At 34.0% G+C, this 12,110-nt stretch overlaps 1 protein-coding gene across 1 annotated transcript; it reads left to right on the plus strand.

Annotated features, from left to right (window-relative positions):
- The first annotated feature begins 3,647 nt into the window (after positions 1-3,647).
- On the plus strand, positions 3,648-11,227 carry LOC136219814 (DUF21 domain-containing protein At4g14240-like). Its single transcript, XM_066007365.1, has 13 exons — positions 3,648-4,079; positions 4,241-4,317; positions 4,863-4,946; positions 5,069-5,182; positions 7,767-7,850; positions 8,722-8,793; positions 9,147-9,214; positions 9,310-9,397; positions 9,522-9,595; positions 9,688-10,060; positions 10,159-10,205; positions 10,790-10,871; positions 10,998-11,227. Exons 1-13 carry the CDS (start codon positions 3,839-3,841, stop codon positions 11,094-11,096), a joined length of 1,503 nt encoding a protein of 500 aa, XP_065863437.1. The 5' UTR covers positions 3,648-3,838; the 3' UTR covers positions 11,097-11,227.
- Positions 11,228-12,110: the final 883 nt, after the last annotated feature.

Below are 12,110 nucleotides of genomic sequence, written 5' to 3' on the forward strand. Positions count from 1 at the left end.
TCTTACATCTCAATTAAAGATATAAATTAAATTAAATAGTAAAAGAACTTGTAATTTTGCATATTGTTTACAAGTGATACCTTTTGTATGGCCCAAGCTGATGCAGAAAACTACTAAAATATCTTATTGGGCCTTAACCAGAACCCCCATTTAAGCTTATTTTCTCTTATTGGGCCTTGACAAACTCTTTCAGCTCCTTTTGCTTCTAATTCCTCGTAGAAATATCACCAAAGCTACAAAACCTTGGACTTGAAAACCAAATCTGCTGGGCCTCGGACTTCACAGTTTCAGATCTTTTTGAAACATAACATACCCCTTATGTAATGAGGAAATTCTTGGGGGCAAAAAGCATTAAGAGCCCATAAATTTGGTCTAAAAGACCTTCTTGAACTTTAAATTTTAACTCAACTATTAGATTTAAAGTGATACATTCTTCAACTTATCTGAATCTCCTCTTACTTTGCTATGTAATATTTAAGGGTTAATCATGTGGCTTTAAAGTAAATCAGGACTTGTCCAAATCTACTCTTACTCTATCAGGTAGCACTTGGAAGTTAAATCATATCACTTTAAACAAGTTAGTAAACTAATGAGGCATATCCAAAATTTAGGGGTCAATCGGGTTTTTTTAAGTACGGGAGAGTCATTGATGTATTTAAATAAAAATTCTCTCATCCACGATTTGACACTTCAATAATTGATTTTTTTTCATAAAATAGTACATGTTTTTACCGATAGCAAAATTGAGGAAATTTTAGTATCAATGTTCAAGTTAGAATACATTTTTTGGCCAATCACTTTTCTGTGTCGATGATAAATTGTGAAGATTTTCGATGGTCAAAATGCTCAATTTTCCTTCGAGACTTGCTGCTTCATAAGAAATAAATGAGGTACCGGTTGTCCAACGGGAGTACCCTCTTATATCTAAGTCAGTAATTTTTGTAAAAGAAGAGAAAGTAATATAGGTTAGAATTTGTATAATGTACCTCGAAACTCTTTAAGCCTTACCATTTAAAGTCTCCTCATAGTTCTAACTATGGTAAGACTACACCTCTTATTTAGGAACTAATGTCCCAGTAGAAACCTACCATATGCATCACCTCTTTAAGAACCATCACAGATGGACTTCCAAGACGTCTGTCTTACGTTTGGCATATTCAACGCAAGTTCTGAAGCATCAGGCCCAAGTCTTTCACACATGTCCAAAGGATAACATTTATCTATTATCAAAAATCATTCCTCCACCCCCAAAGGGTAAAAATGCCTTTTAAGACTGAAATGTTGCATCGTTTCTGAAACTTAGCTACTAGGCTATAACTTGATGTGAGTGTTTCTATATTACCCTGATGGGCAACACGTGTATGGTCACGAGGGTGAGACAACCTAATAGCTATTTGCTTACCCTTTTTTAGAAATCCCGATTTATATATAGAGGTCATTTCTCACTGTTGCTCTTTCACACCTACTTTAAATTTGTAGAGCTTCTTCCACCTTTTTTCGATCATCTTTTTTTTTTGTCATCACCGATGATCAACTTTCTCACCATCCCAACGTGTTTTTAATAAGATTTAGATTTCTTTTCTTTAAGTTTTCATTTGCATTATTTTCATTCTGATTATTTCTTTTATTTTTCTTTTTTTATAAATATAATATGGCCTAAAATAAATAATCATTCCCTAGATACTCAAATATTTGAGTCCTCCACAATACAATTTGACCCAAACATCAAAAATTCTACATCTATGGAGTAAGTAGAAACTAACAAGTAACTAAAAGAAAATAAGTAATTGATTCAAAAAAAATAATAATTAAACACCTTATCCTAAGAATAACAAATATACCATTTGATATATATGACTATTAAGAATGTTATTGATATGTATACCACATATTTCTATTTGTAAAAACTGTCATTATGTATTCTTCCATCCGGATCTAGAGCATATCTCCCACCTCTAATTCACCATTTATAAGATCAAATAGTTATTGGGTTTACTTACCCCGTTCCAAACCCTATGGCCTCCATTTTGGAGTCATATCGCTTTTGTCCATGCCAGATTCATCCGAATGTTTGGCTAGACTTAGTATGCATGTATTGGACTCCTAAATGAATGAGTAAAATGGAAAAATAAGACACTAGAGAACGGTGTATCCTATTAGTGGTTGATGGTGCCAAGCATTCATTGTCTTTCAGCCATGTGTTAGCTCAGTTATTGGGCTATTTAAAATATAATTAAAAAAAGTGATCTAAGACCGATCTAATAACTCATCTAATCGCATATTAATACGAGGTTTAAGGAGTCTTTCCATAGCATCAACCAATAAGGAATGCCGACTTTCTTGGCTCCATATATATATATATTTTTTTTGATAAAAATGCATATATATTTCATTAGATAAACAGATACAAGTACAACATGAAAATAGTAAGGACTAAAACTTTACCCAAATATAGGCTAAAGCCTAATAAAAGATCCACAAATGAAATGGAAAGACTACAAAGAGCAAAAAAACCATATAAGGTACAATTAAAATAAAAGTATAACAAATTTCATACTTCTCTTAAATCCAAATCCGAATGAAAGTAACTGCAAACCAATCGTTATCATCTAGTTTCTTCCGACTATTCGAATCTGAGACTTTTCTATTGTTGCAACCCCGTAGATTTATAAATCTACATATAAGATAATGCATTTCCGCTTTTGCTAAACTCGGAAAAAAGTGTAAATGGAAGAGGTACAGCTGACAAATGCAAATCAAACTGAACAAATCCGATGAAAAGTATGGACTTCAACTAAAAAAAAGAAAGAAAACACCAATAAAAACTAATAAAGCGGGAATAGAGCCATAAATGGAAAGAGGAAGAAAGAAGACAATCTTCCTTATTCTTCCTCTAAATAGATCTGATAAGCTTTAAATCTAAAAGAGAAAGAAGAATAAAAAGGAAGAAAAGAGAAGGGGCGGCTAGCACTAGGTTTTCAGAGCGAAAAAGATGCATGTAAGAGGAGTTCTTATATTAAGTACCGTGTCTTCCATGTCAGTCGGATGACCCCCAATTCATATTTGGACACGTGTATTGTAACCCCACATAATAATTAAAATAGTGAGACCTCTTATAATATGCGTTGGTCCATATTACACGTGTCAAAATATGTATGAAATGTCAAATAGAGAACCCGGTGCTTCTAATAATTTGCTCCGTACGAGAGCCAAAAATTCTAGTTTGATACTATATAGCTCCATATTTTATTAAACACGAAGTTATAGGAATGCCACTATTTAAATTTTTTTAAAAAATCAAATCTTAACAATTCAGGAATCTTTGCATCCGAATCGGTACAATTCAATTTATTGTAATAAATTGATATAAATAATGTGAATGTTGAGATGAGAATCAGCAATAAGATTCCATATTCAACCGTGTGAACAAGTTTCTCTGGTCTGGAGTTCATGTTTCCATTTCCCCCCATCTTCAGACGTGTACGGTTCCAAACACAATGGGCCCCACATGATCCCTTCATGGGCCCCCACGTAATTTTTACATACTTCTTTTTTTAAATAAAAAAGAAAAACAGATTTTTTATATATACTTATTTATCTAGAGTAACAGAAAGTCTTTTTTTTTTTTGAAAATGAGTAACAGAAATTCTTGATTTCTCTTTATTAATGAATAATGTAACAAAAAAGGAAATAAAAAAATGAATAATTTAGTATCGGATGCATATACTGTCTGTCTTCTCCACCTCACTGATAAAATATAATAACTTAAAACACTGACGGAAGTCTGAAAAATCGCCGAATTACGTCATCATCTCTGTTATTGATCCGCCAGTTAAAGATGCATCTCGTCAATGCGGTGATCGCGACGAGGATGTTGACCACGGTAGGCCAATCAGTCGGGATCGAAGAAGGTATTCCGTTTGGATCCATTTGGTGGTTCATTTACTGTGGCACCTCCTGCTTTCTCGTTATCTTCGCCGGTATTATGTCTGGCCTCACCCTCGGTCTCATGTCTCTCGGCCTCGTTGAGCTCGAGATTCTACAACGTAGCGGCACCCCCTCTGAGAAGAAACAAGCAGGTCCTCCATTTAACTGCAATTCGAATTCAATTTTCTGCTTCCCCCCTCTAACTTATCAATTTTTGCTATGTGGTTTATTCCTTACTTTCTAGCTTTTCTTTTATTGTTATTAGTTTGTGGGGAGGTTTTCTATAATTTAATTTCGATTTTGAAATGATTAGCTACTATTCTTCCCGTGGTTCAAAAGCAGCACCAACTTCTCGTGACTTTACTTCTATGTAATGCCGCTTCAATGGAGGTAATTTCATAAACATTCTTTCTTTCTGCAACTTTTATCATACTTATCCAAAATTGGTTGTTGAGCTTCTTACCTTGTGGGATTGGAATGCGACTTGTTGATAATTAAGGTGTGAAAAGCTAATTGAAGGAGATTAATGCAAGTGTGATTAAATGTGTGAAAGAGTACTCGGACCAAAGAAATTCGTTTTCAAGATTATGGCTGTTGAACTCCCAACAGAAAAACTCTCAGTTTTGCTGTTGGTTAATGCTGCTGTTATTGCTGGGTGTCTTAGTTACTGTTTTTATATATCTGGGGATCTTTGCTACAAAGCTTATATTAATTATGATGCTTCTCTTTAGTGTTCTGTTAGCAATTGGTTCTTTGGAAATGGATCTTAATAGGTTTCTTTTATAACCTTTTATTTCTTATGTGATATTGCTTGGTGAAGTTGGGAAAACTTTCTTATAGATGTCTCATCTTGTTACAATTTGAATATATATTTTGTAAGATTTCATTTCAGTTAACTTTTAAGCTGAGCTTTGACTTTGACATTGCATATGTAGGCTCTTCCCATATACCTGGATAAGCTTTTCAATCAGTATGTTGCAATCATACTCTCTGTCACATTTGTTCTATTTTTTGGGGAGGTAGGTGTTCTACAAAATCGCTTTATGCTCAGTGGTTCCCCTCTCCAATCTATTTGTTCTGTGGTGTTTCTTTTGGGTGGCCAAAGGGGAGTAGTTTGGAAGTTGACAGTGTTCTTTTGCAGGTTATTCCACAAGCAATATGTTCCAGATATGGACTTGCTGTTGGTTCTAATTTTGTTTGGCTTGTTCGAATTTTGATGGTACTTTGCTATCCAATTGCATATCCCATTGGGAAGGTAAACTCACTGAAAGATTTGACTTGGATATATACTTCTTATAGCACATAGAATTACTAATTTTTTGATGAAACGGAATTGTAAAAAAAAAGGGCCTAACCTTACTTGTGTGTTTGTTCATAAATGTGAATATATCTAGAAAGTGACAAATGTAGCATATTGCTCGGATTGATCTCTACTAGCTCTTAGTTTTTTTATGCACCATCCGTTGCACTAATATGTCCAATGGATATTGCATCTAGCATGCAACAGTTTACTACTGTTGTTGACTTGAATGGACTATATGAGCAGGGGCCTGAAGAAGTGAAGTTTGTAAAAAAAAAAAATGGAATTTAGGATTATATTTCCTCATTGAATCCTAGAGTTCCGTCCTTTGTTGAGCCATCTGGCTTAGCAGCTTCCCTTGTTGATAAATCATGAAGGTTTAAGGATAACATAACCTTTTCTGTAGTTGATATTTCTTTTACTGATTTAGTATGCAGATACTGAGGCTTTTAATATTGGTTATGGTAAAAAGGTATAGGGATAGAGTGTTTGCTGCTGTTAATTATAAATGGTTATCTTTTGAATGGTCTATTGAAACTAGTATGGTGTGAGAAAAATGCTCTCTAGAATGTATATCTTTCCATGATCTATTGAACTGAGAGATTGTAGTAAGGTGTGTGTGACCAAAATCAGTTGAGGTGCCCCAGCCATGTGCTACATGATAATTGCCCTCCTGTCATATGAAATTCTGAAATGTGAAAATGGATCCAAATTCTACGATCTAAATATATAATAAAATAGAAAAAAAAAAAGACATTCATAACTCCATTTTTTGTAAAAGGGGGGCAAATACCTCGATTTCATTTTCGTTGCTGAGGGGATACTTCTTGTTTTTATCTTTTATATTTTATTTGTTCCAAGGAACATTTTGTTTTGCTCAGTAATTTATGCTTCTCTCCCTCTCTCTCCCTCACTCCCCATTATTTCTCCAATACAGCATGCTAAGTATATATTGGAATTTCAGTATTCACAAAGTAGAGCAACTTTATTCCCTGTATTTAGAATTTCCGGAGTACAACTTCGGTTTTTTTATCATTAGTTGGTAAACTAGTGAATTTGAAAATATTCAAACTTACTGCTGAAAGTCTTTACCTAAAATTGAATTGATTTACAATTAGATATTGACTCAAGTTTTCCAACATATTTTACTTCTCCAACTGATAAAATCCTCTACTTTCCACTGGAGATGACCTTTTATAGAGCTTGTCAGCAACTTAGCTAGATAAAGCAGCATAATTGGGAAGTAATCAACTCTGTATTAGAATTCAGTCATTTCATGATGATGTTTGCTTGCAATTGTTTTTCATACCAAAGTATTAGGAAGTTTACAACCTCTAATTTTTGTTATACACAGTGATTACTATTCCTCCTATATTTCGATGGATTTGTCATTACAATTCTTTTATAAATTTTTTAATAGGTTCTTGAACTCTTAAACTATTATTTTTTAAATAAGAAATTGACATGTGTAATTTTGTGGCTGTGCAAATATATATTATGGGCTTTACATTTGATTTAATTTCCTTTCACCTATGAAATAACTTTATATTTAATGGAAAATAATATTTAATTATAACCATGGAACAAATTTGTATTCCTTTGGTTTAATATTTCATTCTTTTTAATTTGCTGAGTTTGTATAGACATACTCATACTTTCCTCAAGGCTCAAGGAATGTATGTGGTTTCATGCAACTTATTGTTTTGATATCATAATTTTAAGAAGTTTTCTCAAATTGGTGTTTCTTTTTATTAAATCCCATTTTTTTAAAGTTAAAGTATATGTTGTATTACATCCTCGGTTACTTACATTTTGCAAATACTGTTATCAATTGTTTTATACTATAAACACTTCTCTACGTTTAAGAGATATGAAATGCTCATGTTCATAGTTTATTTAACAGTATAATAACGGAATAGTGTTACATTACTTAAAATTTTGTATATTCAAACGTAGTAATGGAATATATCTATTCTATTCCATTCTTCATTCCATATGTTATCGATTTAATTTCATTACGGTCTGCCAAATATAGCCTTAATGGCTTTTATTTTGTCCTCTCTTTCTCTCTTCTTATCTATCCTCTTCTTATGTATTGGCTATTCTTTCCATGTTTTTGCGTACATACATAGGAGGTTGATGCAAGATAATTACTGATTGAACTTTACTGGCCTCTTCAACTATAGCAAAAAGTTCTGTAGCAAGCATAGAGTTTTTTGATCTTCTTGGTCATTTAGTTTTCCTGCACTTATGCTGTGAAGGATGTAAATATTTTTCTATCTTTGCTGTACCTGTCAAAACTTCCATTCTTTTAATATATCATATTCATTTTCTGTACGAGTCCGCTTCTGCAAAATTAATTGTTGGAAATGAAGTCTGGATTTTAAGTAAACTTCCAGCAGCTAAAACGATGTTAAAGAAAGATAAAGTTTAATTCTCGCACACCGCTTCTAAATGGTGAATTGGTTAATTTCCCATTTTCTGATATTATAATGGTATGTACCTTTGCCCTTTCACTTAAAGAAAATCATTATTACAGATTCTGGACTGGGTACTGGGGCACAATGAAGCATTATTTAGGCGGGCTCAATTAAAAGCTCTTGTTTCCATCCACGGTCAGGAGGTAAATTTGAACATTCAATTGTTTCAATCTTAAAGTTGCTGGAACCTAAAAGGTGTTAAATAGAGTAAATTACACCAATGGTACCTGAACTTTACTCTAAATCACACTTTGGTACCTAGATTACATTTTGTCTCAAAAATATACCCGAAGTAACGATGACCGGACAATTAAGTATATTTTACCGGTTAATGGCCGGTCAATGCGATTTTGACGAGTAAATTACACTGATGGTACCCGAACTTTACCCGAATTCATATTTTGGTACCTAGATTTCATTTTGTCCAAAAAATACACTTCAAGTAAAGATGACTCAATATTTTAGTATATTTGATCGATCAGTGATTGATCAACCCGAGTTTGACCATTTTAAATTAAAAATTGAGACCAATCATACACTCAATTAACATAAAATTATAATACTGTCATTTAGCTCATAAATGACAATATTATAATTTTATGTTAATTTGGTGTATGGTGAGTCCCAATGTTTAGTTCATGTTACCCGGTCACTAACCGATCAAATGAACTAAACCTTTCAATCACCTTTACTTGTGTTATGTTTTTAGGATAAAATAAAATTCAGGTACCGAAGTGTGAATTATGGTAAAGTTCGGGTACCATTAATGTAATTAACTCATGAAACTCGTGTTGACCGGTCATAACCGGTAAAAATATACTAAATTGTCCGGTCATCGTTACTTCAGGTATATTTTTGGGACAAAATGTAATCTAGGTACCAAAGTGTAAATAATGTAAAGTTGAGGTACCATTGGTGTAGTTTACCCGTGTTAAATATGGTGAAACTACAAAACGTTTGCTGGTTTTTCATCTTTGTTCTTTACATTGTTGAATTTTTTCTGCGTATATTTAGGCTGGCAAGGGAGGTGAACTCACACATGATGAGACAACAATTATTAGTGGAGCACTGGATTTAACTGAAAAGGTAATTGTTTGAAATTAACATCTGACTGCGCAACAATGGGAATGGATTGGTGGAGACGTTGTGAAATTCCTTTTTTTTTTTGTTGGGGATGGAAAAGGAGAACTGTTGATTTGCATTAGTATTTGAACTGTCTTTCATTGCATGCATGTTTCAAGAAGTATTCAGATTCTTCTGTAGCAACATCGTTTTCTACATACGGCTAAGATATATGATTTGTGATCTGAAGACTTGTGTGCAACTAATGTATCGAAATGATTGTCATGCATGCTTCTACATCAAAATTATGAGACTGTTAATATTATTTTGCAGTTGACGTCTCATGTAATTTTCCTATTTCATTTTAAATCTGACAGACTGCTGAAGAGGCTATGACACCTATTGAATCAACTTTTTCATTAGATGTCAACTCCAAGCTGGATTGGTTAGTCTTTCTCGTTAGACTATTACTATTATTTTAACTGTCATACTTGAGTATAAACGTTGCTCATATCTCTTTCTTGTATACTGTTAACTTAGGGAGGCTATGGGGAAAGTTCTTGCTCGGGGTCATAGCCGAGTTCCTGTGTATTCTGGGAATCCAAAAAATGTTATTGGACTTCTTCTGGTGGGCTATAGAACGAATAATTTATGACAAATTTTGATAATCTAAATAGAAATTCTTTTGTACCCAACATCTGATATATTAGTGGTTGTTTTCGTTCCCCTACTTTGTTTCGTGTTGGGATTAGGTGAAAAGCCTTCTCACTGTACGGCCTGAGACAGAGACCCCAGTCAGTGCTGTTTCAATTAGGAGAATTCCACGGTACACTCACTTGTATATTTTGGCTTCAATCATTTTGTAATTCTTCTCTCAAATTATAGGATAACCGTTCTTCTATGAGACATTTCCTCCAGGGTTCCATCTGATATGCCTCTGTATGATATTCTGAATGAGTTTCAAAAGGGTAGCAGTCATATGGCAGCTGTTGTGAAGTCTAAAGCAAAAACCAAACTTTCTATGACAATGGGAGAACAATATGAAGAAAACAAATCAAATGGTGGAGATACCCAATTAACGACTCCTTTGCTTATTAAGCAAGATGAGAAGTCAGATGATGTTGTTGTTGATATTGATAGGGTATCAAAGTTAACCAATATAAACAAACATGCCCCTTCATGGCGCAATGATGTAGTAACTAATGGTTTGAACCAAGCTACGGAGGACATTGAAGATGGTGAGGTTATTGGTATCATCACACTGGAAGACGTATTTGAAGAGCTTTTGCAGGTCCGTTATGTAGTCCTTGATATCTTTCTTTCTTTCTTTCAACTTGAATTCCACTCATCGGGAGTCCCATATACTAATTACACTTCCAAATAATGCAGGAGGAAATTGTGGATGAAACAGATGAATTTGTAGACGTGCATAAAAGGTACCTAGGAGTTTGTAAGCTATTAATATGAAGTGGATCTTTAACTATTAGCTTGAGCTTTTAGCTAAAACGGTTCCATGACATGGTATTAGAGTCGGTGTGACCAAGTGGTCCTGGGTTCAATTCCTGGCAGCCCCATTTGTTGAGTTATTTGCAGGACATGGTAATATGGGCCTGTGTTGTCACGCTTCAAGCCCAAGTGTGCTTTCGCGTGTGGGGGTGTGTCAGCTATTAATATGAAGTGGACCTTTAACTATCAGCTTGAGCTTTTAGCTAAAACGGTTCCATGACATGGTATCAGAGCCAGTGTGACCAAGTGGTCCTGGGTTCGATTCCTGGCAGCCCCATTTGTTGAGTTATTTGCAGGACATGGTAATATGGGCCTGTGTTGTCACGCTTCAAGTCCAATTGTGGTTTCTCGTGTGGGGGTGTGTCACCTATTAATATGAAGGTCCAATATGAAGTGGACCTTTAACTATTAGCTTGAGCTTTTAGCTAAAACGGTTCCATGACAGAGTTAGAACATAAATGATGCTTGGTAATTGCTGAAAAATTGAGTTCGGCTTCCTTTGATATCTTTGCAGGATTCGTGTTGCTGCAGCTGCAGCTGCATCATCTGTGGCACGGGCTCCATCTATGCGAAGGTTGACAGCCAATAAGGGATCTGTAAGTGGAAAACAGTTATCAAACCTTTTTTCTCCTAAGGTTTGCCATAACCATTTTAAATTGTAGGTTTTTTGAGCGACTCTCTGACATCATGGTCTGTTTTTTTTATGTCAACTTAAACATCAGGGAGGCCAAATCAAGGGAGGACAAACCCCAAAGATATCTGAGAATGATTCAAGCACCCCAAGGTTACTAGCATATCAAGAGATAAGTAAAAAGCAATAGATTGAGATGTGTATTTACTGAAAAGAGGTATTTTTTTTTGTCAGCAGATTAGCATCAAGTACCAATAAATTGCAGTGTATTAAAATTCAGTGCATCAATAGTTACATGCTCTTTTCTGCTGTGTTCACTTCCATTGCTCTTGTTTTAGATGTGTACTAGAAGATAGAACTGTGTATATGTTCCAATTAAAATAAGGGTAAAGTCCAAAAAAAAAAAAAAAAAAATCCGTGAGCTTTCACATTTTGTCAAATAGATACCTGTTGAATTTTTTTTTTGTCCAAACGAGAATTGAAGTTTTTTTTTTTTTTTTTGCGATCTGGCTGAGGTTTTTCGCCTTGCTAAAAACAAGGACCTCGGAATTAAAATGAGCGTTCACTACCTCAAAATTAAAAAATTAAAAAACTTGATAACATTATAAGCAATTTTAATTCTTCAACTTTTTAGTTTTGAGGTTATTTAAGTGTTGTTTGGTGAGGAGAGAGAAAGTGAATGTTTAGATAAAGAAAGCTCCAAAAAATAATGATTTTAGAAAATAAAAAATTTGGTAATAAACCATTTTAATTTTTGGAATTTTTCATTTTGAGGTTCTTAACAGTCATTTTTATATGTTGAACTAAAAAATCCTTGTTTTAGCAAAACGAAAATCTCAATTTCGGTTGGAAAAAAATAATTATACATTTTGTTTTGGACTTTACTATCAGAAATATATTCTAGGTCTTCTCTCTTTTCCCTTCATAATTAAAGACATAAGATGGACATGATGGATGACACTGCATAATTTGCTGGTTTTGGTGTTTACAATTGAGGCAAAATTGCATTATATGTGGGGGTAAATTATACTGATGGCTCCTCAATTTTGGTCTTATTTTCTTTATGATTCTTGTACTTTAAAATCATACATAAAAGTCTCTGGATTGTGTATTTTCTTTATGTGGGAGGTCATGGGTTCGAATCACATCCGGGTATGGGGGTTTTTCTTTCTTCTTTAATGTAAGCGCATTGTGCGCAAATTTA

Source organism: Euphorbia lathyris, chromosome 2, assembly GCF_963576675.1.
Source record: "Euphorbia lathyris chromosome 2, ddEupLath1.1, whole genome shotgun sequence".
NCBI lineage: Eukaryota > Viridiplantae > Streptophyta > Magnoliopsida > Malpighiales > Euphorbiaceae > Euphorbia > Euphorbia lathyris.

What these genes read in the sequence shown, in the direction of transcription:
- LOC136219814 (XM_066007365.1), top strand. Translation starts at nt 3,839, where the DNA reads ATGCATCTCGTCAATGCGGTGATCGCGACGAGGATGTTGACCACGGTA. An exon ending in TTGCATATCCCATTGGGAAG is followed by an intron (nt 5,183 to 7,766) that starts GTAAACTCACTG and finishes TCATTATTACAG; the next exon opens with ATTCTGGACTGGGTACTGGG. An exon ending in GTCAACTCCAAGCTGGATTG is followed by an intron (nt 9,215 to 9,309) that starts GTTAGTCTTTCT and finishes CTGTTAACTTAG; the next exon opens with GGAGGCTATGGGGAAAGTTC.